The sequence below is a fragment of the Pieris napi genome, chromosome 10 (assembly GCF_905475465.1).
Source record: "Pieris napi chromosome 10, ilPieNapi1.2, whole genome shotgun sequence".
NCBI lineage: Eukaryota > Metazoa > Arthropoda > Insecta > Lepidoptera > Pieridae > Pieris > Pieris napi.
This window is the reverse complement of record NC_062243.1, coordinates 7901766-7929348: the sequence shown is the minus strand read 5'-3', so window position 1 is coordinate 7929348 and position 27583 is coordinate 7901766. Positions and strand designations below refer to the sequence as shown.

Here is a 27583-nt window from a genome sequence, read left to right as displayed (position 1 = left end):
CCTTTTAAGTAAAAAACACAGGTAGAGTTCCCAGCAAACTATTCACTTTTTAACAATAACTGTACAAGTTTAATATTTTACAATATTCCAAACCGCATTGTGCGCCGCAGTGTATGAGTATTTGTATATTATGTATTGTACATAGCGTACAACAGAGAGGTAAAAATATAAATTGCCGCTATATATACGCTCACAAATAAAGATAATTGAGTTAAACTAACTTAGTTGAAGTACATGGAGGAGATTTTAATCGCTAAAAGATATATTTTAAATTTCGGATCACATATCTAAAACAAGTTGTGAAAAGTGGACAAGAATAATCACCAAAAAACAGCCATGATATGGGAAGAAAAGAGGTGGTCATGTCAGGCAATAGAGGGCCTGGATGGTAAAAAGAAAGTTTGGATGGGCCTATGTATCCCAAGATAGAGTCTCTATTTCTAATGTACTTTGATATTGTCCAATGAGTAAACTTACTTTTTAAGCAATTGCAAAGCTTTTATCGCGAGCTTTGAGCGCGGCGAGATCAAGAAATTCCGTAACGAAAAAACCTAACACACGATGACGTAATATAGGTGCGGCTATACGCGATAGAGCGGGACTGAACGCATACTGTATTCACTCTCTGACAAGATCGGTGACGTAGCGTAAGCGCGGCCGGTGCAGCCGGTACGCGTTAGAGTGAGACAGACTATAAAGGCGTGTTAGTCTGAGTCTGGTAGAGTGGTAGATTGAATTAATATCAAAGCAAAATTCTGCGTGAATAAAAAATAAATAATATAATATAAAAATAATAATTGCATAATTTAATAAAAAATGCTATGCAATAGCATTACCGCGGCAGTCCTCGAGTGCCACATGTTTTTTTGTCACAACAGAAGGGTAACCCTAAAAGAGCTAAAGGATCGGTGTTCTTACGATTAAGAAAGAATAAGAAATCCAAAGTTTCGCTGTGCTATTGTAAAGATTCCAAATTTCCTAATATAATTTTTTTTTTTTTTTTTTTTATATAATAGGGGGGCAAACGAGCTTGCGGGACGACCAAAAAGGGTAGGTAAAGGTATTTGTATATGCCTTTTAAATCCCGCTTTACGACTCCATAAATCAAGGCGTAATGACCTTCAAAATGGGGCCTTGGCTAAAGTTCTGCTGTTTCGGTGCTTTAATATGGAGTAATGTATCTTTTGTCTTTGGTTTGTGGGAGTAGGATAAAGAAGTCATTATTTTTAACCCCAACGTTTTTTGAATGCTTTATAGGAATCGTGGTCAGCGAGTCTTGATCGTGGGAGCAGTCGTGATAAATACACTAAAACAGCAATTAGAATAAATGGACGCTGTGACTATTACTGGCTTGTTAAAGTAGTTATAACAGTCACTCCCTTATAAAGAGAAGGTATTAAGAAAATTAAATGAACACAGAACAGATATAGAGATAATCTGGATATAAATTGGTTAATATACTAGTGTTATTTAAATTAAATTCATATATCAAAATATTTTTTTCACATTCTGACGTTTTTTTTAACTTAATTTTGACAACAATCGCTCTACATTGATCTTATACAATATTATTTGAAAGTAATAATTAAGTTTCAGTTATTTTTATATATAATACGACATAGACAGTAAACCAAAGTTCAGAGATAAGTAAAGATGAGATAGTTTTGAACAGGATTTTTCGTACATGACAAGAATTTCGGGCTAAGCATTAAAGTTAGATCGAATCTTAAGAAGAACTAAGATGCGCTCAATGACACTTAGCACCTTCTCAACAATATAATCTATCTCCAATATTCTTTAGGTAGGTCTTCAAGAACATAAGAGTATGGTTTGCTACAGTAATTATTACTTAGGTTAATATCTGCAAGGTACAAACTGTTCTGCTTCTATGTTATTTCTTTTTCACTAGTTTTCATGTCATATACATGTCATATTTACTGTTTTAAAAAATTGGTATCCTCTTTATAATACTCTTTACATACAAACATGCGTGTATCAGCTACATTAAACGAAATTACATTTTATAAAAGGAAAACTTAAAATACTTTATGATGGTACTGAACGTGTTTGTAAGCTAATAGCTGCAAAACTGTAGTTATTATAAAATATTCCATTAGTTAATTGAACGCTACAGTTAACCTACTCTTGTACTAATTACGTTATAAGTACCTACTAGAAGCCATAGTCGGAAAATATCTTAGTTGAAAATGCTTAAAGTTTATCAATTTATTATTACATGTATGAGCATAGTTTAAATTTAATCAGATTAGATAGCATATTTATTAATCTTTCATTAATGGACTTTTTTAAATTTTTATTAAATTTTTCTCATAGGTACTTAAGAATTTGTGTGATCACGGGTTAAATTAGGCACGAATATTTTTCTATATAAAATCCGAAAATAAAGATCTATAATTTTGAGGAAATAGATGGCGCTGAATTTGATAATTCATTAATTATTTATTAGGTTTACGCTTAATCATTGATCTGATCAATGAACGTTCATGATGGTATCATTCAATATTATGACTATTTAAGCATAAACAATATCAATTTATCGTATAATCAGATTTTATATATTCTGTCAATACCGTAATCCGATAATTACTTTATATTCAATCTTTGCGAAGTCAATTGTCTGAAATCTTTAATCTATTGACATAGTTAATTCAGCCATGATCTACATTCATATTCCTTGTTTGATTGTGCAATCTCAACCGGAAGAATTTTATTCTTGGTATTAGTAAAAGGTTTACAATATATCCATATTGCTGAGTATAATTTAAAAAAAAGCTCCAAATCATAAGTAGAAAACAAAACTATATCGTGACAAACTATGATAAAATATTCTGGACAAAAGCCAGCCTGGCGAGTGACCTAATTAACGCATAATAATATTATCGCCATCTTCACATAATAAACCCATATAGATATATAGAGATAGGCATTTTATTCCTCTATCGGTTTTCGATTAGTTTTATCAAGGTTTTAGAATCCCTCTCTAGCACTTAGCTTGGTATATGAAAATCCGAATAGAAGATCATCCGAAATCCGTCATCCACGTGTAGGTATGTGGAAAAAAATTATTCAGTATTTTCTTTATCAAACACAAATATAATCTCACATTTGTTAAATATTTTCTCTATGAATTTCAACTGATTAAGACTAGCGAGTCTAAAAATATATCGTGAATTAATGTTAGAATTATACTAAAATTACGAAAAACTTTTTCGGACAATTTAACAGCGCCAAATAGAATTAGCTTTAAACAATATATGTTTAAACATTTGTATTGTATTGTACTCTGTTATTCAATTAAATTAGAGAATAAGTTAAAAATTTAATTACAATTTGCACTGGGACCGGGAATCGAACCCAATTCCCCAAGGGTCATGGTTATTTCATAAAACGTAGTAGTCTCATCTAGTAAGTACACCTAAGATTTCAAATAAGCAAAGATATTATAAAAAATGGCTTTTGTGTATCTAATCAATATACTAAAATTAAACTTGGTTTAATAGTGTAGGCGTGAACGCGTAACAAAGCTACCCTCAGATTTATAATGGGATATTAATTCTAGACTATTTATAATAATAAATAAATAATAAGTATTTTTTTAGTGTTGTTCGCTCAATGCCTTTTCGTTTTATTAGAAGATTTCACAGTTTAATATGTCAGGCCCTGTTTGTCGCGTTTGATGTGTATAAGTGGCGCCAATTCCTCGCATGATGTATTACACTACTTTACATATTTTCTGGGGAAAATCCCAACATTTACGTGCCAATTATTTCAACGTTTTTATTAAATTGCTACTTTAGCTTAGTTTGTCACGCTCAAATCGTTTAATGTACAGTTTTTGGAGTGAAACTTCTTTATCGGGGTTGGAAAAAATTTAGTGTAACATTTTTTCGTTACGCGTCACATTTTTTGGTTACGCGCCATGTTGCTTTTTGAAGTCAAACTTCTTTATCGGCGTTGGAATGAGTAATAAAAGCCTTTTGTTAAACTTTATTTAACCAATTTCGTTAAGTTGCATATAGTAGATCATTTTTCGAAAAATAAGGTCATAAAGAAGTTTCACTACTTACGTGTGTACACCTCGTACACGCACACATTTTTTTATTCTAAGTTTATAACTATAGCTAAACTTTTTACCATTTTAGACGTAGACTCTAGTTACTTTGGTATTTGCATAAAAAAGTCAGCAAATCCCGATACGCTCACAGCTGACGAAAACGTCTCAATGAACTTGGCGCGATGCCAATTTTTACGAGGTCATAAAGTATTTACTTATTATTGGTATGACTTTAATTTACAAAAGCCTTTCAAAAGGAAAATAAATCTCCTGAAGAAACCTTATACAAATTGTTTTTGAAATTATATTGTCGCAAAAGTCGGCCTCATCTTTGTTTTCCGTGTTTTCGTTTAAAGCTTGAAAAACTGTTTACATTTTATATGAAAATATATTGCTTCTGTACACGGAAGGTATATTTTTAGGGCGTTAACGATCCCGCATACAATTAATATCTTTTCATAAATTAATTATCTAAAATATATCAAGCCTAACATTATATGTCTTTTATTACCGTATCATAAATTTAGGTATATGTGTATGTTTTAGCGAGCAAAGGCTGTAAATGCTCACGCAGAATTGTCCAAGTTTGCGCTGCGATTGGTAAAAAATTACCGCCAAGTAACATTGGTACTCTTTTGTGCTTAGCACCATAGCATATTACTATTTGTTCGTTTCGCATGGTGGGTAAGAGTACTTTTATAGTTATAGCCTACTTCATAGTTTTGAAAATATGAACTGAGCTGAACCTGCTTTGCTAACCATAGAGATCTGTCGTTAGGTCCCTTAGCTCCCCAGTTTGGAAACATATTCATGCACCTCCACGAATCACCACTACACTTGTACTGCGTTATATATATTTATATTTCCTATATTCGAACCTCGCTCTGATCCAAGAGTATGAACATAAATATGTTGGGATGTAAGCTTTTTGTTATGAAACCCTTTTGTCTTTTGTATCGAGTGGTTATGTAAATCTGAGATGGTGATTTGCACTTTGGCACAAATCTCAAGAGTCCAGCGCTGAAAGCCATTTTTTCTTTGAAAAAATACATTTTAAAAGCTGAGTCAATTTCATATTTAAAGAAAAGAAAACAAAATACCATATCTTTTGTTTCATTATTATTTATTTCACTCATATTTCGCCTTGTAAACGACTTTTATTGGAAAATTGCAACGTCCGTATGGAATGTGCCATCGGAAATTCGAAAAGCATGTTACAATTCAAGTTTTCATGACACGATTTCCTTACATTTACAAAACCTACGTATAACTATTGTCACACCACGTTCTGTGGTTGCATTGTGAGCTAAGGGGAGTGGCGTGCCTAAGGTCGTGTATTTGAATACCGGCTTGTTTTGTAATTTGCAATTAATATTTGTTCGTAGGCACAAAATCGTAGGACAATGCCACCATTGAAACGCGTGTAAATTATAAAAGGCTGATTTGTAAATGTATATTAAATTCCAACACAAATGTTCTCGAGACAAAATCTGAGATTTACCTCGTGTTACACATGCTTTGAGTAACAGGTTCATTGTATTTGGAAGTTTGGACACAGCTACATGTACATTGATTTTTAGAACAAAGAAGTAAGTATTAAAATTAAATGGCTGAAACACGTGTTTGACGTTATTTGATCCTTTTTAACCTGGGTTAAAAATGCAAGGAGCAGCCTTGCGATTCTGTAACTCACTTTTCGAACTCTCACAGCGGATTTCGCAGTGGCGGAAACAAAACGGTTTCGAAAAGTGAGTTACAGAATCGCAAGGCAATGCAGTTACTTCTGTTTTGAAGTTATAACCAACCCTAGGCTTTTACCGTATACAGTACCGTAATATATTAATATTTATGAAAAATTTAATCCTCGTATAAACTCCTAGAAATATATTTGCACAGCCTGCATTTCAAATTAAAATGTTTCTTGATTTTTAAGCTAAAGCTGTTGCTTTAATAACACGCCAACTTTCACACTTTCGGTCCACGTTATTGTAACAAATTTAACACGACGTTTTGAGTGCTTTACAACAAACAACCGTACATAGTATTTTGCTGTTTTCATTTTATAAAAAAATATACCAAAAAAATATTCTTTAAATCTCACTTACGATTTCTACATTCTGTTTTTGCGATAAAATTACTTTTATTTTCTAAAAAATCCTAATTGCCAGGACGTGCTATTGGTGAAACGTAATAATCCGAAGTTTATTTTAGAAGGACAGTGATCGATAGCATCGCCAAAAACATACGAACTATTAGGTAGATGTGTGAAAATATTCTTATTGGATTTCGTTTATTTGTAAAGATCTCAATTTATTATATAACATCATCAGCCCAGTTATAAGCCAGCTTCCACTAGCGATTGCATTTTTGATTATCTATCGGATAAGCAGCTGTCGAAAATTATTTAAAATCGGACAGGTTATTCATACATAATAAAAACTTGAATATAAAATAATCTAATATTCCTATTGTTTATTATTTTAAAATCTAATTAATTTCACTTTATCCCTACTCATATGAAGAAAAAAAAGTACATATTTTGTATGTTATATTATAGTATTGTAATATAGTACATATGATAGTAATGTAGAGCACTACTAATAAATATTTTTCTCTTTAGAAAAAAGGGCTAAGGATGATTTTTTAACTATTGAAAATAAATTTAGAAATATTGAGTTAAGGCTAATTGATCAGTTTATATTAGCATATAATAGATACGTTCAGAATTTTAAGGGACGACAATTATAACAATACTTACTCGCCATAAATATGCAGTCCACATTAGCACGAGATATACACCACTAACATACCGACAATTCACGGCATTATACGCACAAATTATGACACGAAGCTACTTCGTTTGAAAAAAAATATTTTATTACAAAACAGACACAGTTATTATTAATTGAATTATTGCGATTCCGTTGCGACATGCTACGACAAGCTATGCTACGCGACTGACGTAGTTCGTAGCCCGTAGCTATGAATTGGAGGGAAACCTGCGCAAAGCCTTTTTTGGCATGTGGGTTAATGTCATTGTTATGTTTGTTCGCCTTGTTCCATTGAACTACTAGATGGCTTACTCCTAGTGAGCAAAATGTGTATTTTCCCCAAAAACAATCAATTATTTTTTTTTAATATTTATTAAAAAATCATCTCTATTACAAAGAGTAAAATAAAATATATATTTATAAGTTATACAAAGTAATTTCTTATTTAAACGAGAAAACCAATAAAAATAGACCTTAATTATCAAAAAATGTAATATTACTATAACAATATTGTTTTATACATTCAATTTACTATTAATAATTCTTGCAAAGGTAGTAATTATTTCCTTATTATTTTTTAGTGTTATAGTAGGCCTCGATGTATTTACCAACAATTATAGCAGGACGTTTTTGCCACTGGCCAAGTGTCTGTGCATCAGGTGTAACCTGAAGAAGAAATAAATTAATTCCAAATTAAAACGCATTGAAAAATTCTATAATTTTCTATAGGAAACTAAAGAAGCGCTCCGTGGGCGTATTTGGAGAAAACCGAAAGATCTAATATGCATTGTTAGAATAGAATATGTATAGCAAGCATATATCATATAGCAGAATACGAAATTCCACCCATATAACCTCGACATCCGTCGCTCCACAACTCAGCGTTTTAAGGCAGTTTTTCCGCGCTCCACCTCTATGTGGAACCAGCTGCCCACCGATGTATTTCCGAAACAATTCGACTTAGGCTCCTTCAAGTAAAGAGACTAATTCTTAAAAGGCCGGCAACGCACTGGCAATGTGTGTCTATGGGCGGTATAACTATATATATCAGGTGAGCCTCCTCGCCGTTTGTCCCCCTGTTATATAATAAAAGTTAACTAGTTAAAACTAAATTGGCGTATACAAACTTGATGAGAAAACAGTCTTAGAACATCTACATTCTCACATAATAAATAAATAAAAATTAAATCAATTGGGCTACAACCGTTTTAGGTCTGGGCCTCAGATCGCTGTATCCGTTTCATGATCATTTGTTAATCTAATAGGCAAGCAGCTGATCAGCCCGTCGACTTTTTGGGTCTGGCAAGCCGATTTTCTCACGATCTTTCCTTTCACCGTTCGAGCGAATGTTAAATGCGCACATAGAAAGAAAGTCCATTGGTGCACAGCCGGGGATCGAGCCTACGACCTCAGTGATAATAGTTGCACGCTGAAGCCACTAGGCCAACACTGCTCGCATAATGTTATACTTTAATCCAAATGGGACAGACATATTCTTCATTTGTTTTGTTTATCCTTTTTAGGGGAATAAAGAGATTATACCAACCTGGTCTCCGAGCAAACGATCAAGGAATGTTACGCATAGATCTGCTGCCCGTAGTCCAGCTTCTTTTGTAATAGCAGCAAAGGCTGTAGCTTCCATTTCAAGGTTCTTTACCCCCAAGCCTACAAGTGTCTGTAGGAAATCCATTTTATCCGACTCTGTGTAGTCGCAGAATGCGCCGTCGGTTCTTCCCTCACCTGGTGAATCAATTACACATTTTTTGACTCACTGATTGTATTAAAATAAAGATTTCAGATGGCTAAATATAATTAGGACTAAATATAAGCAAGCAATCAATAATTTTTGTCACGAATTCTTGCTGTCACAAAAAAGTTATTAAACATTAAAAAGGAGAATAGTTTATTATAAAGTGTAGTTGTTTTTAGTTAAACGAAAGAAATCATTCATAGATCTATGTATTAATAATGTTAGAATGTACGAACATTAGTGGTTTTAAAGGTAGGACTGACACACGCTGCTGTGTTTTTGTTGCTATTTGTCCTTGGTCAAGTATTGTTTACGGACATAGAAAAATACGAATCCATTGGTTCATTGGTCCTGACTTCAAAATGCGTCTGGCGTTTCTGCCTATGAAGATGCAATGGAAATGAAGTCTCCATATAATTACCTCTATAAAAGTCGTTGGCAGCCATCGTTCCTCCTACGTACGTGTTAAAATCTTCATGAGACGCAATAGAATTTAGTTCTTGGTTTAACCGCTGATCGAAAATCGCGGGGAAAGTCTTAGTTTTCCCCAATATTGGCTGGAAATAAATTTTATTTGACAGTAATAATGGCTAATATTGAAATTAGCATACACGATAAGATACGCATAAGGTACGTTTTTAGAATTAAATCTTATATCTAATATATTCTCGTGTCACGGTGTTTGTGGTTTAACTCCTCCGAAACGGCTCGACCGATTGTCATGAAATTTTGTGTGCATATTGGGTATGTCTGAGAATCGGACAACATCTATTTTTCATCCCCCTAAATGTTAAGGGTAGTCCACCCCTAAATATTTTTTTTTTATTTTTAGATATTTTTTTCTGTTTTTATTTTTTTAAGATACAACATTAAAAAATACATACAACCACAAACTTTCACCCCTCTACGATCAACCCCTATTTTTTTATTATAAATGATATACATGGCAAAACGACGTTTGCCCGGTCAGCTAGTTTCATATATTAAAGTAAAATTAAACATCACATATAATCCTTACCAAGTCATATATCTTTTCCAAGGTCCCATTCATACCCCATGATGAAATAACAACGGACCCTGCTGGAATCCCCATTCCACCACTGGTACCCAATCTGAAGAAAATAGGGTCCTTTGCCTTCGCGTAAAAGAGCAATTTCAATACTTCCTCCAACACAACTGTCATCGACGGGATACCGATTCCATGCTGTATATTTTACATAAAAAGTTGCTTTATTTTTAGGCTTTTTAGACATTTTACTGACTTAATAATTAAAAATTTATAAAAAATTATAGCAAAATTTAATTAATAATATAAACTTCTGTACCAATTCGAGAATTTTTTATTATTCCTTTAACTCTGAGGTTTTAATGGAGAGAAACATTGGAAAACAATTTTTTTTATTTGGTACTTGAGTTTTTATTCCGGAAAAGTGAAAAGTCTAAAGCAGCTTAGCAATTTTGTTGGTATGTAGCTACTAAAAAGATAGGCTAAGTAAAAAAGTAGTAATATATTTAAAATAATAATCAGTAGATGTCTTTATATTGTTATTCCTTCATAAATTTGTTCCCATGTATTATTCCCCCTTTATATTGATTCAGTAGTATAAACAAGCTCTATACAGCTGATTGGCAACAATTGGTACAATGACATAACCAGTTATATTACCTAATGGGTCACTGCGTCCGATAAATAGTATCGGATAGTGATGACTCATTGCCAAGGCCAAGCGACAAGCGCATAATGCAGCACAGTTGCAATGCGTTCTATAATCAAACTATACGTGCGATACTAGCTTCAAAAGAAAAATACTCACATTAACGCACAGTACTGGCCCAACTTTATACATAACGTATCTATGTGCTTGTTTGACCATGTTGTTGAAGTCACACGGAATATTCAATAGCTTACTCATGTGTGCAGCTACATCCTTCATTCTGTATTTAGTTCCTCCCATACATACAAACTAGAATAATGTTATTACAATATTAGATTATGAAGTTGTAATCTAGGATTATATATGAATGAACAATTATAAACGGTAACAAATAGTTTAAGTAATAGGTTAGTAACATATGGACTAAGGTAGGGAAAGCTTGAATAGCGCTCTATTAGTATTGGGAACTGAAGCACGGTCATTGTTTGATTTGTATTCGTGTAATCAATACAATATAAATTGATGCGTTAGCGCCGAACGGCTGACACTATCGTATTTAACGTAAACGAATACTAAACTATCGTATCTTAACTGTAGTAAAGTTGGTGCTAAGCGTTCAAGTCTTAAAATTCATTGAGCAAAGGATAATAAACCACAAATGTTTCTATTTATAATTAAATTTATAAATGAAAGAGTTCAAAAGAATTACTTTTAGGGCTTAAATAAATTACGCGTTAAACAATAATAGATTAGCAGCGTGTTTTTAAACCACTATTTTTTTTCTATAAATAATAGGTTTTGTAAGTTCTCATGTGCATGACTTAGACAGGAAAAAATTTAAACAAGTTTGAAACAACTTGAGCTACCCAAAAAGTCATTTAAAATAGTAATTTAAAAAGAAGTATTTCAAAAAGAAAGTCATACCTTTACGTCACCAAACATTGCTGGTAGATCATGTTTCGCAGTATCAAATCCGAGATGGTATAAAATGTCACAGTCAAGCTTAGATAAGTGCTTATTTGGTAGTTGCATTGACCCATCCTTGTTTCTGAAATAATCCAATAGAAACTACGTGTTAATTTTTATAAACTTCACAATTATTCTAGACGATTAGTAGACACTTTCCTACAGTGTACTACTAATACTACTGAACTACAATCTGGCATATACAATAATTATGGCTAATAACTAATATTAGGTTGACTTAATATTTTTCAACAATACTAGTGTATAGCTTCAACTAAGGTATGTTCATAAATAGTCTTAGTGTTCTATAATGTTTTGACACTATGTTCGTGTGTCCGAGATACCGCACTTGCATTTATATTCACTACACTAGGCGTATTAACTCAAAAGGTTTCGTTCTCTTTAGACGTCTTATTCCTGTTATGCAGAAGAAGACACTAAAACCACTAAAAGGATTTATATTTATATACACAACAAATAACATTTTAACTGTATCTCTCTGGTACCATTTATCAAACAATATTTATAATTTACACATCTAACTCTATTAACTCTTATAGTATAGCAACACAAAATTGTGATTCTACTACTTGTTTGTATTACAGGCAATATTAATGTTTCATATTTAAATTAACCAAAAGAGTGATAATAGTTTTAATTACGAATGTATTAGAAATTGCGATCTCCCCATTGACCGAGGCCGAGACAAATATTTTATAGAAAATACTGTCAATTACATTACTGATTACTGATTAAACCTACCATACATTTTGATTTTAGTTCTCATTTTACCACACCACAGATATTTAAGATTAAGTTTTGGGAAATTTTAAAAAATACATGCACAATCTTTGATCTCATTTGGTTCTTTGGATAACTATAATGTTATATTTAAATCTCTTTACATAGTACTTACTTAGGATATTCATATCTATCGTGTTTCCAAATCGTTTTGCAGTTGTCATAATGTTTATTCCAACCATCTTGCGTGGGCAATATAAAGTCACATGTACAATTCATCGTTAGTCTAAAATGACATTTTTATTAATATATTTTTAATCAGCCAGTTTAATAAAAAGTTCTTTTTGATATTTTTTAAAGTACGCTTATTGACGTAGGTTTATTCTCTGTTTTAACAACGCTACTTTTCAAACGTGTACGCTCAAATTATTTATTATATAGCTACCAAAGACTATACAAAATTTTATTAATTAAATACTACAAAAAATCTGATAATGTATATCTTTAAATCATTAAATATTTGTTAAAAGTATTATTGAAAAACAAGAACAGATGGATAAATTGTATTAGATTCGCTCCAAATAGTAGAATAACTATTAAAATATCGTAAAGAATCACCTTAAAAGAAACTACAATTAAAATTCAGTCACACATTTCCTTTATATAAAAAAAATATTTATTTAGGATAATAAACAGATACAGCACTCTAAGGCCCAGATCCAAATAGGTTGTAGCGCCATTGATTTTTTTTTAATATTTTTATTTTTATTTTTTTATTAACAGTCGTATAATGCAAACAAACTACGACAGAATACTTTCTCTTGCCTCTACAGGACTGTATGCACTTATTCAAATACTGTAAATTAAATTTTCAAGTAAATTTTCTTGAACATACAAACATTGGGCTGTTGATAAAAATATGTGATAAAGACAGTAAACAACACTATAATAGAAATAATAGATGATTTTTCTATTCCTTTCCTTTATAATTTCCATTATTTATTAAGTTATAGGTAGAATTTTTCACGTAAAGATGCAAACAAGCAAAATTGAAGCGCGAAAACTAAAACACAGTGTTAATTTCAAAACATTTGTATAACTAATATGACCAATTTAGATTAATTCGCTAGTGTTACAAATTTTGTTAGTTCAATTTACGCCAATTAAGGAAAGGTTCATAGGATTAGGTTCTAATCGTGACAAATCAAAAATAACTTACTAGGGATTAGAAGCGATTAGATAACACGTTCGCACAGTAAGAAGTTGCCAACGCGACTGGTTGACTAGTGTACTGTGTAGTGTTATCAATTTCATTCAAATAATGAGGTTTATTCATTACCCCTCAATACACGGAATATGTGCTTATCTTTATATATATAATTCTTCTGTGAGTGTGTATGTCACTGAACTTCTCTCAAACGACTGGACCGAATTTGATGAAATTTTTTGTGTGTGTTCAAGGGGATCTGGGAATGGTTTAGATTCACAAATCAGCCCGCCAGATGGCCCTGCAGTCGTTACTTTCATACTTTGCTTTACTAATCGCTTGAAATCATGCAGGACAACGTCTGTCGGGTCCACTAGTTATATATATTTTGCTAACAAAGCGATTATCAATCTAAATTTTAGTACAGCTTTAAACCTTTTTAATTCATTTAATTCATGCATCGACCATTTCACTATACGCTTCTGTAATTTTAAACATCCATAAAGATGTAAGGTTCCTCCTACCATTCATTTTACTATGTTGCTTAAATAAGTGAAATCAAACTATTATAATTATGTTACGAATTGTTGGGATATAAGAACGCTAGACTTATAACAGAATTGTATTTCTGTTTCAACTGCTATTTCTGTATGGTGTGTGTATTACACAACATTAATATACATAGTAGAGTACGCAACATATATAAATAATAATTGTCTACCAAATTTAATATAACTTTAGTTAACATACAACCTTCTGAAATAATGTAAAGCTATTAAAAAACTTCGAATATTAAAAGAACTAGTTATTTGTAAAGTACACATTGCATGCTTACTTAAAATACCACGAAACGGTCAAAGTCATACATACGATAATAGTTTTCCCTCATTGGCTGCTTTCTTTAAAATTTATCAAGTTTACCTAGAAAAAGGTTTTATTAAAACTTTCTAACCAACCGGCTACAACATAGGCACACTCCGAATATATAGATTTAGTACATAGATTTAGCATACTATGTATAAATTTACTGTTACCGAAATAGAGGTCACCTAAATACTGGCACGGTTTTAATTTAGGAATTTATAAAAAACTACTTTTAATTTGTTTTAGATAAAATAATAATTTTGAACACTAATGTGTTTAGTCTAATGATAGTAGTATGATAATATGGAGACATAATAATTACTAATTCGTAAAATTTAATTAACCACATTTATCTTATCTTTATAATATTTACACAATTATAAATATTACCAAAAATTATCAAGACCGCGATATATCTATAACCGAATTTACCTATAACTGGAGGTCTATTACGAAAAACAAAATACGAAGTTTCGGTTGACTGAACGTACATTTTCCTATTACGAGACTGTTTTGGATCAGACGATCGATGCGAAATTCGCGATTAGACATTTTGTATTTCTTTTACTTTATTCCCAAATTCACTTCACGTTTAGTTTTTCGTTATTAGACATAATTGTTATCGTAATAGACTACTTTTACGACAGACTTATAGGATAAATATTATCAATTTTTATTTTAAATTGGGGCGTTTTTGTTATACGCTCAAAAATCAGGAAAGACCCAAAGAACGACTTCGACTATATTTTATAAATAAGCGAATTCCCCATTGGTAATTAGTTCTAAATTATAGACTTAGTTGAACTTTATTTGAAAGTCTCTGAGAACAGATAATTCCAATGATGCCTCCTACCAAAAATACCAGAGAGATTAATCCCACTATCAAGGTATGTTACATCATTACATATATAACATTTCTTACGGCCCTTTCATTTCATGCTGGTACCTATCGTACCAGGGAGCACTGAGGCTAAATATGGATGGCCCTATGGTATAACCAACTGCGTCGAAGTGTTTCAAATAAGTAACTGAGGCACTTAATATTTTATATCTATGCATATTTTTATCCATCCACCCATTTAGGGCTTAAAAAAAATAATCATCAGACTTTCTCGAGCGCGTCAGATTAAGATTGGGTGAGTTAATTACATGCTAAGTAGTGTAATGTAATGCTAATCTGACAATTTGCAAGTAACGTAAAGAAAGGGGAGGGCTGCAAAGTTGTAAAAAAACGTCATCTCGACATTCTCCAGCGTGGCTGATTTTTTTATTTTGAAGGAAATAATTTAAGGATGACGAAAAATATATAATCTGACGATTTCCACAAGCCGAAGTCAGAAAAATTCGTCGATAAAGTTTAATAAATGCGGCTGCGTGATGCCTATATAAGTTTAAAAATACTGACTATGTGTGTATATTAACATAAAGTTTGTATTTTGTGGTAAAACTACTTTGCAAAAATTGAAAAATGTATAAATATTAAAGAATATCGTCGGAGTAAACCAGTTCTTCCGGTTATAATATATATATTATTCTTTTTAAGCATTTTTTTAAATTTAAATATATAATAAATGCAAGTTTAACTTGAACAACATACACTTTTTGCTATTTTCAGAGCTTAGCAACCCAATAGGTCTCTATGACGCTCTCTACTCTCGTGGCTTACTTGGTAATACACGGTGGTTTGATTCACTAAAATAGTATTATCTATTAATGCACCAAATGTGCACGCCCTATAGGGCCCATGAAATAGCAAACGCATATAAGAACGTTTTGTGATATTTTTTAAAAATTAGGAACATTTTCCAAAGAACAAAACACATACGTCTAATCTTTCAAAGTTGACAGTGTCTTTTTACATTTTCGATAGTGATGTTTTTCTAAAAATCTTTTCAGTTTATACAAAATTTAGTTTTTAGATTAGTTTTTATTTTTATAGATTCACCTTTAAGAATTTATTTAAATCATGCCTGAGTAAGTATATCGAATATCTTTAATAGTACACGAAATTTGAACCCATACGTTATGGCTTACGCAATATGGACGCCGTTTATTTCAAAGGTAGTATAAATAGACAATAGGAATATTATAAAGTCGACTTGAAGGTCTGAGTTTTGATATTCAGAAACGAGACCGTAAGGCTATGTTCATATTATGCGTTGACGCGCGCTCATATGAACAGTTGTTTGAAAATACCACAATGTCTAGTCGCGCGATTTGAAAACGCGCGTCAAGTTTTTGCCATCTAAACATTGCCTTAAGTATGACTCCCTTATATCAAAATCAATACATTTTTGACATACGGGAGTCGGACTTAACGAAGTCTCGTCTCTAAATCTTACCCTAAAATATGCCGATTTCCTCACAATGTGGTAAACATTTACTGTAGAGTTAGTTCCGACTGCGCACAACTCTTTTTTTTTATTTCGTGTGTTAGACCTAAAGAAGTAATCTGTCGCGTAAATAAGTTACATATAAATATAATATAATATTTTGGTTATATTTTCCGATACGTAAAATACAACAAAAAAGAGTTGATTAAATTAAATCAAAATCTTAAGTAAACTATTTTTAGTTCACGTAGATTTTCTTTTATCGTTCCGTTTTCGTTTATCGTTTCCTTTTACGACAGCTATTAATTTCTTATCATATATTTGGCATTGCAATGATATTTCAATGTCAGCAAGCCTAGTTGCACAAACAGTCTAATGCAAATGACTCATGCGTGGCAACAAGGCCATAGCAGTTTAATAGATTGAATAGTAGTTATAAATCCTAAGAGCAATGTTGGCCTAGCGGCTGTGTACCGTTGGAATTTCTATGTGCGAATCAGTCTTTCCCTCGTACGAAAAAAAAAAACATTTTAAGGTAACCGGCAAGTCTCAAATTAACATGTGTCAGAAGGCTGATCACCTACTTGTCTATGAAATAAAAATGATCTTAGTTTCTTTGGTGATTGGATGCAATCTGAGGCTTTTTGAAGCGACACAGGATTATTTTTTTTATAATTAACGCGAAAATACTTGTTGTAAAATGATTGAAAGATTTAATGCCATATTTACACTGTTTATACTATACTGTTTAAAGTTGTTTTTGTAAACTATTCGAAATAGAACTCTACAATAATCATAATGTTCAGTTATTATTCGCTCAACCCAAATCATCACCTGCTATTTATGCAAAGAAATATAATAAGAATTTAAAAATCTCAGAGTGTAAGAATCAAGAATTCGGCTTAACTGTATTCGCATGTAAAAGAAACCAGTGGCGCAACAACCTTTTAAGGTCTGGGCCAGATTTCTGTTGGCATCTGTGTCGCATTTGTTTTTTTAAAAGGCAAGTAGATGATCAGTCTTCCGTGCCTGAACGCCCTCGACGTTATGGGTCTCCGGCATGCCGGTTTCCTCAAGATGTTTTCCTTCACCATAAGAGTTAAGTTTGAACCTACGACCTCGGTGATGAGGGGGATTGCATATAAGCTAGTCAAAATATGCAGCATTAAGTTGATAGGTACGAATATATATATATATGTGTATATTTTTTTTTTTTAGAAAAAATGTAATTGATAGTCCTTATTTAGCCCTAAAGGCATATTGATTATGTATGTTATAGGTGCGTACCATGCCCCGCTGCGGATCCTTGCGCGCCCTCTGCCGGTATAAAATCAGGCTTGCGGGACGGGAGACCCATAGATGGAAAGCAGGAGCAGCCCTGTCCCTGCAGGACCTGCTGCTGTGGAAAACCACCTATGGTGAAGCCAGTGCGTATTACCATGACTATAAGTGACTTGTACAAATCTATATCCAACCAAGTTAATTAAACTGTAGTTGTGAGATAGGTAATAACATTTCCAGGTTACCTTGAAGTTTTTATATATATTTTCAAACTTTAAATTACTAGTTCTCGCTATCTATGCTAATTCTCGCTAATATAAAAATAACACTCTAATTTCGCCTTTTTTCGATCAGTTTGCTTGAAAGGCTTTTTATGATCACATGTCAAATAATCCTATGATTAATAAGTGAGCTGAAAAGTTCGTAGGCTGACACAGAAAAAAATTTTTTTTTTGTTGGTAGATTTTGATTTGATTATTCAATATTATTATATTATCATTTGCCTTTAAGAGCGGTACAACGATTATAGCGGTCATACAATTTTTCGATTCCATTTTTACAGTACTATTTGTCTTTAGCCTCAAAATTGGCTTCAGTTTCGGCGGTAACCAATTCATCAGGCCAAAAATTCTGTCCCGCGAATGCTCGACAAACAACGACGAATTGATGATTCTGAGCCGTGTTTGAAGCTGTTCAATCGTAATAAATCCGAATTGTTGCCTCGATATGTGACGATAGATGAAACATGGCTTCATCATTTTACACCAGAGTCCAATCGACAGTCAGCCGAGTGACTGAACCGACTCCAAAGCGAGCGTGGAAAGACGAAAAAGTCGGCTTGGAAGGTTATGGCATCAATAAATTGGGTTGCGCATGGTACAAGATAATCAATCAGTCAATCGACTATGTTAAAAAGGGAAAAACCGTTTGGGAAATTCTTTTTTTTGGTCGATTGTCAACGCGCGCGGCACCCACTTTGAACAGACATTTCGCATTACCAAATATTCATCAAGGATATAAATTTTATATCGTAGTTAAATGATGAATATGATGCATGATCCTGGAGTACTAAGGAGAATTCTTTAAACACCTATTGTTATGAAGTGATTTGGTTTTTCATATAACTTGGGTACATTATGGCCGACGTTAACATAGTTACAATTCCCATAATTTTTCTAAGGATTATTAGCTAACTATGGTTTCAGTGCTACAAACAACCGAAAATACCTGACTCCTATGCACCCCGGCGATGTTACATGAAGCCGTCTGCGCGAATCGAGTCGTGTACAACCTACAACATGTCGTATCTACCTGTTGACGGTTGTAAGAATCTTCGGGGCGAAGCGCGAAAGCCTACGCCTAATTTGGTGCCCAGCTGTGAGCCAATGGAGTCTTGCACAGTCCAAAAGGTAATTGAATTTAATAAAAACTAGAACGGATTAAGCATCTGCGGTGACCACGATTCATATCAAGAATTTGAAGTTGAGTTCTTTATTGTAGAAAGTTTGCGATCACGTAAACCGTAAAAATAACTAAACTTTAAACTCAAATCAAAGCGTACTTAAACAGATGAATGTCGAATATATGAACGGCATATTTACTCGTCAGTACTTGATGCATTTTCTTAAAATTGATATGGCGACTGTTAATACAGCTTTGCGATTCTGTAACTCACTTTTCGAACTCTCTCAGCGGTGGTCGCGCTCAAATCAGTCATGAAGCAGTAATTTTATTTGGCGTTCTGATGAGGAGCTTGTAGTTTATTGTTTATTAGAATGAAACTTCAATAATTCCATATTTCTAACAATAAAAATTGCAATTCATGTTTATTTATTTAACAACACTGTAATCCTACCTCAATATACATAATAGTATTGTTATACAAAATAAATAATAAATTTACTGTATTATGTTTATTCTTATTGTTGTCTAATTTGTATGGAAAATTTCAAGTTACCAAGCGAGACCTCATGTCAAGGCGATATTGGAATATGGGACAACACCTGTACCAAAGTACTTCTAGTAACTTATCCCAGTTAACTAGTACGAAATATTTCAAATATTGAGAAATTATAAAAAAAAATTACATGAGATTCTTACTACTAAGTACTACTATACGAACGAAATGCAAGTCGCCATCAGACAACCATCCTAATTTTTGTTTCCTAGTCTCATTTCGATGTGTAATTTATTAGGCACATACTTATACCAAAGAATTTCATACTAATAAGTTACATTATATTTTGTACTTTCAGTTATCCTTTCTGCCAAATCCAGTGTGCGTGACGCAAGCAATTCGTCCTTGTCACCATGACATGTGGGGACAGGGGCCGATGCAGAACCTCACCACTCAGAGACATGACTATGTCGCTAAGCCCTGCGTACTTCGCGAGAGTTTCAAGCCGGAAGCGAAATTCCACGCTGTCGATACACCTTTTGAAAGTACGTAATAGCTAATCCTAAATTATAATATTAATTAAAATCATGAAAAGATAGTCATTTTGTTGCCCTTTCAAAATATTCTTTTTTACTTACCTAAAAACGTTACTGTTACTACACATTTGTACATTGTTATAATTTGTTTTAATCATTCGAATCTTAATTAACGGCTATTAGTCGAACTGCCAATACATCTTATTTTGTAATGATGACTTATATACGCAAGTAGGAAGTACAAACACAAGGATAGGATCCTTCACAGACACTTAAACTGGTGTTAATGCATACATAGAAAAAAATGTCTATGGGAACACAGCCGCGATTTGGGCGCTCGACATCAGGCATGCTTAAAACAAACAAACACCCAGAGAATGGGCTGGGTATATATGACACTATGAATCGTGGCTTTAAAAAGCGTAAATAACTTGAGTAAATAATCATTAATGTATCAAAAAAATCTATAATTTCAAATATATATGGAATTAATCTTTATTCGTCGGTCACGTGATACAAAACCGTCACAGATTAAAACAATTGACGATGACTACCAAGCCAATAAATAATATACTTGGCCTCTCTAATACTAAGCGGCTTCTTGAAATTATAAATGTTTACTTTATATTTTATAAGCCCAAATTAAAGAGATCAGTGTAGGATCTAAAGTCACAAATACATAATCTCAAATGGTTTTTAAAATCTTGTCAAATAGCGCATTATAAAATTAAACATAATTATATTTGCAGTAAAAGCAAAGTCAGAAAATAATAATTGATATGAACTGCTGACCGCTACAAATATCGCTATGCGTTTATGTCATTGTTATTTTAACCCTCACTGTAATCTAATAAATAATTACTGAAAGATGATCTCATCGTGATGATCGACGTAGCCCACGATAACATTTTCCTTGTATCTTGTCATACAAGGAAATATACAATACCTATATGAAGATATAAACATAGGAGGACAGCTACGCTATAATTTCTATCTTTAACCTCTTTAGGTCTTGGCCTCAGATTTCTGAATCTGTTTCATGGTCATTTATTAAATCTAATAGGCAAGTAGGTGATCAGCCTCCAGTGCCTGACACACGCCGTCGACTTTTTGGGTCTAAGACATGTCGGTTTCCTCACGATGTTTTCCTTTACCGTTCGAGCAAAATGTTAAATGCGCACATAGAAAGTCCATTGGTGCACAGCCTACGACCTCAGGTATGAGAGTCGCATGCTGAAGCCAACTCCTTCTTTAAATATACTGAAACTTATGCATTCATTTAAAAAACTTACACTCCTTTACTATACAGTTATATTAACTATAGAATAATACCAGAAAGCTTTCAACTCAATCTTGAGGTCGTCACTCCAAATCCAGACTGTTATATTATATTTATTAAGCGCGCAATTAAGACTTTTTATTAGGTCTAATAAAATTCTGGTTTCTTTGCTACGTGATTCGTAACGTACAAGCACGTGACGATTGCGTACTTAGGTTAGAAGAATGTGTGTAATACCGAATTATTTATCATAATACTTATTTTGCCTAAACATGTCGTATGCGGTTACAGTATTGCCGCAAAGCCTCTGGTCGAACTTAAAGACCTAGAGTATTATAAAAAAGGAGGAACTAGATTTAAAATTGTTTCAGACCGCACAGTAAACAAGCTATCGTATCTGCCTCCGGATAAGATGGAGCCGGTAAAATCGTATGCGCCAGAGCGGTGTTATGAAAAACCAGCCGCCAAAATGGACTCTAGCACGACGCATAAACTAAGCTATATGCCTAACCAAGTTCGTATTATTATATTACTTTTATGGAGGAGAATGAGTAGCCTCGAGAGGGCGGATCCTCCACTAGTCTAACCACTGTTTGGCCGGCCCTAAGGCCGTGGCTGAGGTAGAAATGTTGTATATATGCTCGGAAACACTTTGTTAGCGCGATTCTGGGTATAATTTAATCGGACTGAATAAGCTGTTTACAGTTTGTAGGTAGTTCGCAATTATACATGCATAACTTACGATACAGGAAAATTGTTAATGTGTTGGTGTATATAATGCGTTTATCGCTGAGTTCTTAGAAATGCAATTTCTTTGATTGCATATCAGATTAAATAATATTTAATAATGCATTTGCATTCTTTGTTCATTCTCGTCCTTACGTCACGATAATTATATGTTGTTATCAGTTATTGTCAAGACCAATTCTGGTAGATGCTGCACTGCACGATTTGGATCGTCGTTCCTTGAGGAATCCGCAAAGGAAAATTTCTTGCCCCCTTCAATCTACCCTAGACAGTTTATCATGGGTTTATTCAAGCGGCGGCTAAATAAGCTCTCCAATAGGTCGCATCTCACTTATCATCGGGTAGGATTATGACCAAAGTCTGTCCACGTATAAAAAAGAAGGCCAACTCTGCAACCTAACCTAAATAAATTCTCACGCAGAAATCATGTATCATGTCCAAATCGTATTTCAGAACTTAACTTTATTGTATAAGTATATGAGTGCAATACAGCTATCCCTGCTATATCATGAATTTGGCAAAAATAAAATACGTATCCAGTATTTGTACAGAATTTTTTGACGCCTACGCATTTGTAACTTACTATAGCGACAGCGATACGTTTTTGTATGCAAATAGTTCTCTCAATATCCGAAAGATGATAACGCAACCTTGTGATTCTACGGGATTAAAACTTAGTAGGATCGGGTTCGTTGTCGGTATTGCTATTGTAAGTTACAGAGTAAGGGTCCAGGTATCTTTATAAGAGTAAGATTTTTCATACCAGTACTTTCAGAGACTGTTTCAATGCGGCGGGGTCCGTCATACTTTGGCATTCGATGTTGTAAAACTAACTTGGTGTATATTTTTAAGTTGCTGCCGAAAGAACCTTTACCATGGGCTTGTAAGGGACAGTATCAGAAACCTTGCCAGAAGCTTGAAGATAACACCACCTACACTATGAGGTGATACAACTGTGAACTAACTTGCTTTGCCTTATTATGAGTCATTTCCTAAACTATCAAAGTTGAGGTTAAGGTAAATTTTTTTTAAATACATATGTTGATGAAAACCGGTGTAGACTTTACAGTTTACACTCTTCTTCACGCGGCTTTTTACGGCGTTTAATTCAACTATCCGATGAAGGTAGGGCATAAACCATCATCGCTATCACTACTGATCGGATCGGAAGACAAAGATCCACTCCACATACAATCAAAATATCAATTCAGTGTAAGAGACGCAGAACTCAAATGTATTTTTTCGGGCTTAAGTATTCAAAAACATAGTGGTGGTAGCTTTAGTATTTTTATTTAGTAGAATAACACCATATTTTTTTATTTTACAGTTTTTTAAACCCAGCTGCTGACTGCCGTCGTTGTCCAATATTACCTAATATCGGTAATAATCCAGTGACCGCGTCGAAACGCTTTGAAACACAAACTATTTACAAGAACAGGTACAGGAACTTATTATTAGAATTCCCATCAAAATGCATCATATCCCAACCTGCGCTCATTAATAATATTAAAGACAACAAAATACACATAGAATATGTTTAGTTAATAAGACAGTTATAAACCAAATCCCTCGTGTATATCCGAGAGATAAATAACAAATGACATTAATGGATATGTATACCAATCTAATGTATTTTGCAGTTATCTCCCCGCCACAGCACCAATACCACAGCCTGTAAAACCTGTACCAAATATCATGCCTTCAACGGCTGCGATGGAAGGCGACACTGTTCAAAAAGTTTGTTCCCACTATATTAGCATCCGCTAGCGGTTTCTAACAAAGTTAAAACTTTCCTTTAAGTTCAGCGCTTGTTCATAGGGTTAAAGTTGATTTATTTATCTTGCAAGATTTTAGATTATTCTATATTATTTTTGCGTCACATAATATGACCAATATGATAATTGATACCAATCTACACATAATTATTTAATTTATTTTTCTGTATAAATCATGACGGGTAGTGATGAGATAAGATGTCCTCAGTAGCGATTCATGAGCCCTTCAGAATGATTTGCGCTATATAAGGGTAAAATTTAGTGACTTCATAGTCTGCTCCGCGTCGTAGCTAGATATTTCTCGTAATAGAATGAAGTTGGAAGATGTGAATATGTAGTAAAACCAAACTGCTTTAACTTACTATTTCTTATTATACAAATTCAAAATCTATTATAATCTTTATCACGCCGCACACTTTATACTAGCTCGTTATTTACAAGAGTATTTGTTTCAGCTATCATTTCTACCAAACCCGGTGTGTATAACGCAAGCAATCCGCCCTTGCCACCACGATATGTGGGGACAGGGACCGATGCAGAACCTCACGACTCAGAGACACGACTTTGTACCGAAGACTGCGCCAATGAGAGAGTCGTTCAAACCAACAGCCAAGTTTCATGCAGTGGAGCAACCGTTTGAAAGTTGGTTTCTTTTTTCTAACTTAATTTCACCAAGGGCTTTCCACTAACTTACTATTCTATGTTATGTGTGTGATATACCTTAACTCTCTAATAGGGCATGTAAATTATATTATACATGCAATGTACTAAAACTAATCCTATGAGGTAGTACATAAAAAAAAATATTGCCTGCAGTATTTTTAAAAGACAAAGTATTGGGCATTTTAAATATAAAACCTAAAACATTTGCAAAAAAAATCTCAAGGTCCATTCCAGTTAAATAAATTAAATTAATTTGCCTGACGTGGTCCGTATACTCGTTTAAATTAATACTCGTGAAGTTAACTTTAGCAATTTTTTATTCATTTTTGAAGAATTCTCCAAAACCGATTTACACGGCCAAGCAATAAGTAGTCGGTAATGAAGAAAATAAGATTTTTTCCTTTTTTGATTACATAAAGTTACAAATGTGAAATAACGAGTGTGACCTTTTGCCAAAATCACAGCTTGGCATTCTTTCCACGATATTTTTAATAAGCTTTTGAGGAATAGGCTTCTGCAATGCCTCTTTTTAGCTCCCTGATGTTATGTGGAGCAGGTTCCATTGATCTTTCTTGTCTCTTTAGTACAACCCAGACATGCAATTAGATTGAAGTCCGAACTTCTGGATTGAGCTGGCCAATTTAAACGACGGATCGTAACGCTTCCACGTCGTCAAAACGGTGCGGTGCGAGCACTGTCGTCCATAAAAATGGAATCTTCCTTAGGATTCTAAATCGCCCTTGCCATTAAGTTGCTCTTAACGACCTTAATAGTTTTACTTTTGCATGCGATAGTAATGCGACGTTCATTACCAAATCCGCACAATTGATCTTGTCATTAAGAACAAACATATATTTTTAACCTACTACTTTGACATACATTTTTATATCATCGGGATGGACAATAAAACAGCCTTAATACCATCTACTTACAGGCTACAATTCATGATATAAATTTAATCTTATTGTAAAATCTGTACTTAAACTTTACATTTAAATATAATATCTACGTGTTTTTATGAAGAACTTTAAAAACCTTTGTATCTCCAGATCGCACAGTTAACCGCATGTCATTCTTGGACCCCGGAAAAGTACCTCGACCAGAGTCGTATGCTCCTAACCGATGCTATGAGAAACCTAGCGGTAAGTTTTATTGTGAGATTTCATCTGTTCATACAGAGTATAAATAGAGTTAAATTGTGGCACTTTTCAACGTTGTTTTCGTTACTTATTTACTGTATAAATTGTTGTCAAAATTAACAATGTATTTTTATAATTTCATAGCCAAAATGGACAGTGACACAACACAAAAGATGTCCTACCAGCCTGTGTGTGTTCCAGCACCACAGCGGCCACCCTGGGCTTGCAAAGGACAGTATCAAAAACCGTGTCAAAAGGTTAATTTTTAGATACTTTTTATAACGTTAAGTTCCTACTCGATTGCAGCTTCATCATGCTTTATCAATAGCGATTCGTCGACCGATCGTGATATTAATATAGAGCTTTTGTTGCACCCCCTCCTAAGTTTGTGATGTCAGTGTTCATCATTAGATAACGTCATAATTACTGGACTTTCTTTATTATAATACTAGTAACAATTAGTACTTTGGTAGTAATATTAATATACAAAACAAAAATACTAACCTAACCTACACTACAATAGACCAGTTATAAAGTTAATATAACAGCACATTTAAAGTTAGATAATAAACACCCATAAGAAGCAATAGCTCATGAAACCACAAAATATTTCTGTAACTTAAAAGGACGTGGACCCATGTCATTTGTCAAGGAAAACGTTCCAAAAGTTCTGCAAATTTGACAGATATATCGAAAATAAAATAAATAACAAAAAATGTTCCGTACACTTAGGTTGGTTGCAAATTTTATACGTGATATGAAATATTATATCGAAAACTTCCCCAAGTTTGCAGAACTTTTGGAATTTTTTTCACGACCATACAGCAAAAATTAATTTAATTGCAATTTTAACAATGTTCCGGACCGCAGAGCAGGTTGCAAAATTTTATAGTTTGTTTTAATACCACTCCCGACCTTACATCAAAATTTGAAAACTTTTGGAATTATTATGAATTAATTGTCTTGACTGACTGGTCTATCAATCCATTTACATGACATCAAGAATAACACGCAATTCTTGCAATACAATAAAAAAACATGTGCTCACTTAGGCCTGTGTTGAACAGTACGCCGGGACCAAGAACCTGCTAAAGTAACAAAAAAAAACGTTATAATAACAGCGATTTCCATCTTCTATCCAGCAATTTTAAATCGTTTCAATATTTCCTTCCTTCAGCAGAACTATAAAAGCATTAAAAAAAACTGAAAATTTGCTCCTTCTACATTGGTTTTTACAATTTTGTGTGCATAAAATACCTCTGTTACAGTTGGAAGGAACAACAATTTACCGTTCATCGTTCCTCCCGCCCGGTGAAGATTGCACCGAGTACATTGATCCGTGTTCGTATGGAGATTGTAGACGTTAGTATTTTTTTTATCTTTAATATTTATCCACTAACTGGAGTGGAAGTACCCAAAATACTGGAGATGACAAATGTTAGTCGAACTTTATCTAAATTTTAAATAGAAACATTCAATATCTTATTTGGGCCGTTTGAAATTAAGACACTATTCATTCATGGCATGCATTAACTATTTTAGAGTTTAAGACAACTTCTAAATTTAATTTTTGAAGGCAGACCCAAAAATCCAGTGTGGTGTTTTTAACCTTAAATTTAAACTACTTTTAGCTTGTGACTGCATGTGCCCCGCGGAATGCATTGCGACAGACCCATGCGCGTGCACATTCCCAAAAGCCGAATGCTGTAGGTAACAGCCATTTAGTAATTCTATTAAGGTCTAAATTCAAGTGAAGTGACGTCATCGTTTTTATACCATTTTGACGTTATTTTGGTATTTGTTAATTATTAAATTTTTAACGATTTATGATATTTAATACTGTTTTTATCTTTGTTATGTAGAGTTAGTTATTCTTGTTGAATAAAATTTTAATGTTATTTTAT

At 33.3% G+C, this 27583-nt stretch overlaps 3 protein-coding genes across 6 annotated transcripts in view; 1 reads left to right on the top strand and 2 right to left on the bottom strand.

Moving 5' to 3' along the window:
* Positions 1-7152, bottom strand: part of LOC125052884 (multiple C2 and transmembrane domain-containing protein) — an 82493-nt gene extending 75341 nt beyond the window's left edge. For all 3 annotated transcript variants that reach the window (XM_047653939.1, XM_047653941.1, XM_047653940.1), the window contains exon 1: positions 6834-7152. The gene's annotated coding sequence lies outside the window, so the exon portion shown is untranslated. The remainder of the gene's footprint in view (positions 1-6833) is intronic.
* Positions 7153-7304: 152 nt separating this feature from the next.
* Positions 7305-13304, bottom strand: LOC125052886 (uridine and thymidine phosphorylase-like). The gene is made up of 8 exons (XM_047653950.1): positions 13178-13304; positions 12134-12244; positions 11176-11299; positions 10411-10560; positions 9615-9800; positions 9018-9153; positions 8393-8586; positions 7305-7512 (listed from the first exon to the last, which is right to left on the bottom strand). The coding sequence occupies exons 2-8, from the start codon at positions 12235-12237 to the stop codon at positions 7417-7419; spliced, it is 990 nt and encodes a 329-aa protein (XP_047509906.1). The 5' UTR covers positions 12238-12244; positions 13178-13304; the 3' UTR covers positions 7305-7416.
* Positions 13305-15928: 2624 nt separating this feature from the next.
* Positions 15929-27577, top strand: LOC125053424 (stabilizer of axonemal microtubules 2). Of its 2 annotated transcripts, none has more exons than XM_047654799.1 (13): positions 15929-16003; positions 17642-17789; positions 18849-19052; positions 19899-20085; positions 21727-21869; positions 22955-23046; positions 23430-23540; positions 23743-23839; positions 24333-24519; positions 25590-25682; positions 25824-25936; positions 26948-27041; positions 27311-27577. In XM_047654799.1, exons 1-13 carry the CDS (start codon positions 15996-15998, stop codon positions 27391-27393), a joined length of 1560 nt encoding a protein of 519 aa, XP_047510755.1. In that variant the 5' UTR covers positions 15929-15995; the 3' UTR covers positions 27394-27577. The 2 variants fall into 2 exon arrangements, with proteins under 2 accessions (XP_047510755.1, XP_047510756.1); XM_047654800.1 differs by lacking the exon at positions 15929-16003 and adding an exon at positions 17000-17539.
* The last annotated feature ends 6 nt before the right edge of the window (positions 27578-27583 follow it).

Excerpts from the sequence above, each read along its gene's own strand:
- LOC125052886 (XM_047653950.1), bottom strand. The coding sequence starts at position 12,237 with ATGAATTGTACATGTGACTTTATATTGCCCACGCAAGATGGTTGGAAT. Across the intron at positions 9,154-9,614 it reads TGGAAAAGATATATGACTTG|CCAATATTGGGGAAAACTAA; the intron begins GTAAGGATTATA and ends ATTTATTTCCAG. Across the intron at positions 8,587-9,017 it reads TGCCAACGACTTTTATAGAG|GTGAGGGAAGAACCGACGGC; the intron begins GTAATTATATGG and ends TTGATTCACCAG.
- LOC125053424 (XM_047654799.1), top strand. Across the intron at positions 23,047-23,429 it reads AACACCACCTACACTATGAG|TTTTTTAAACCCAGCTGCTG; the intron begins GTGATACAACTG and ends TTTATTTTACAG. Across the intron at positions 25,937-26,947 it reads ATCAAAAACCGTGTCAAAAG|TTGGAAGGAACAACAATTTA; the intron begins GTTAATTTTTAG and ends CCTCTGTTACAG.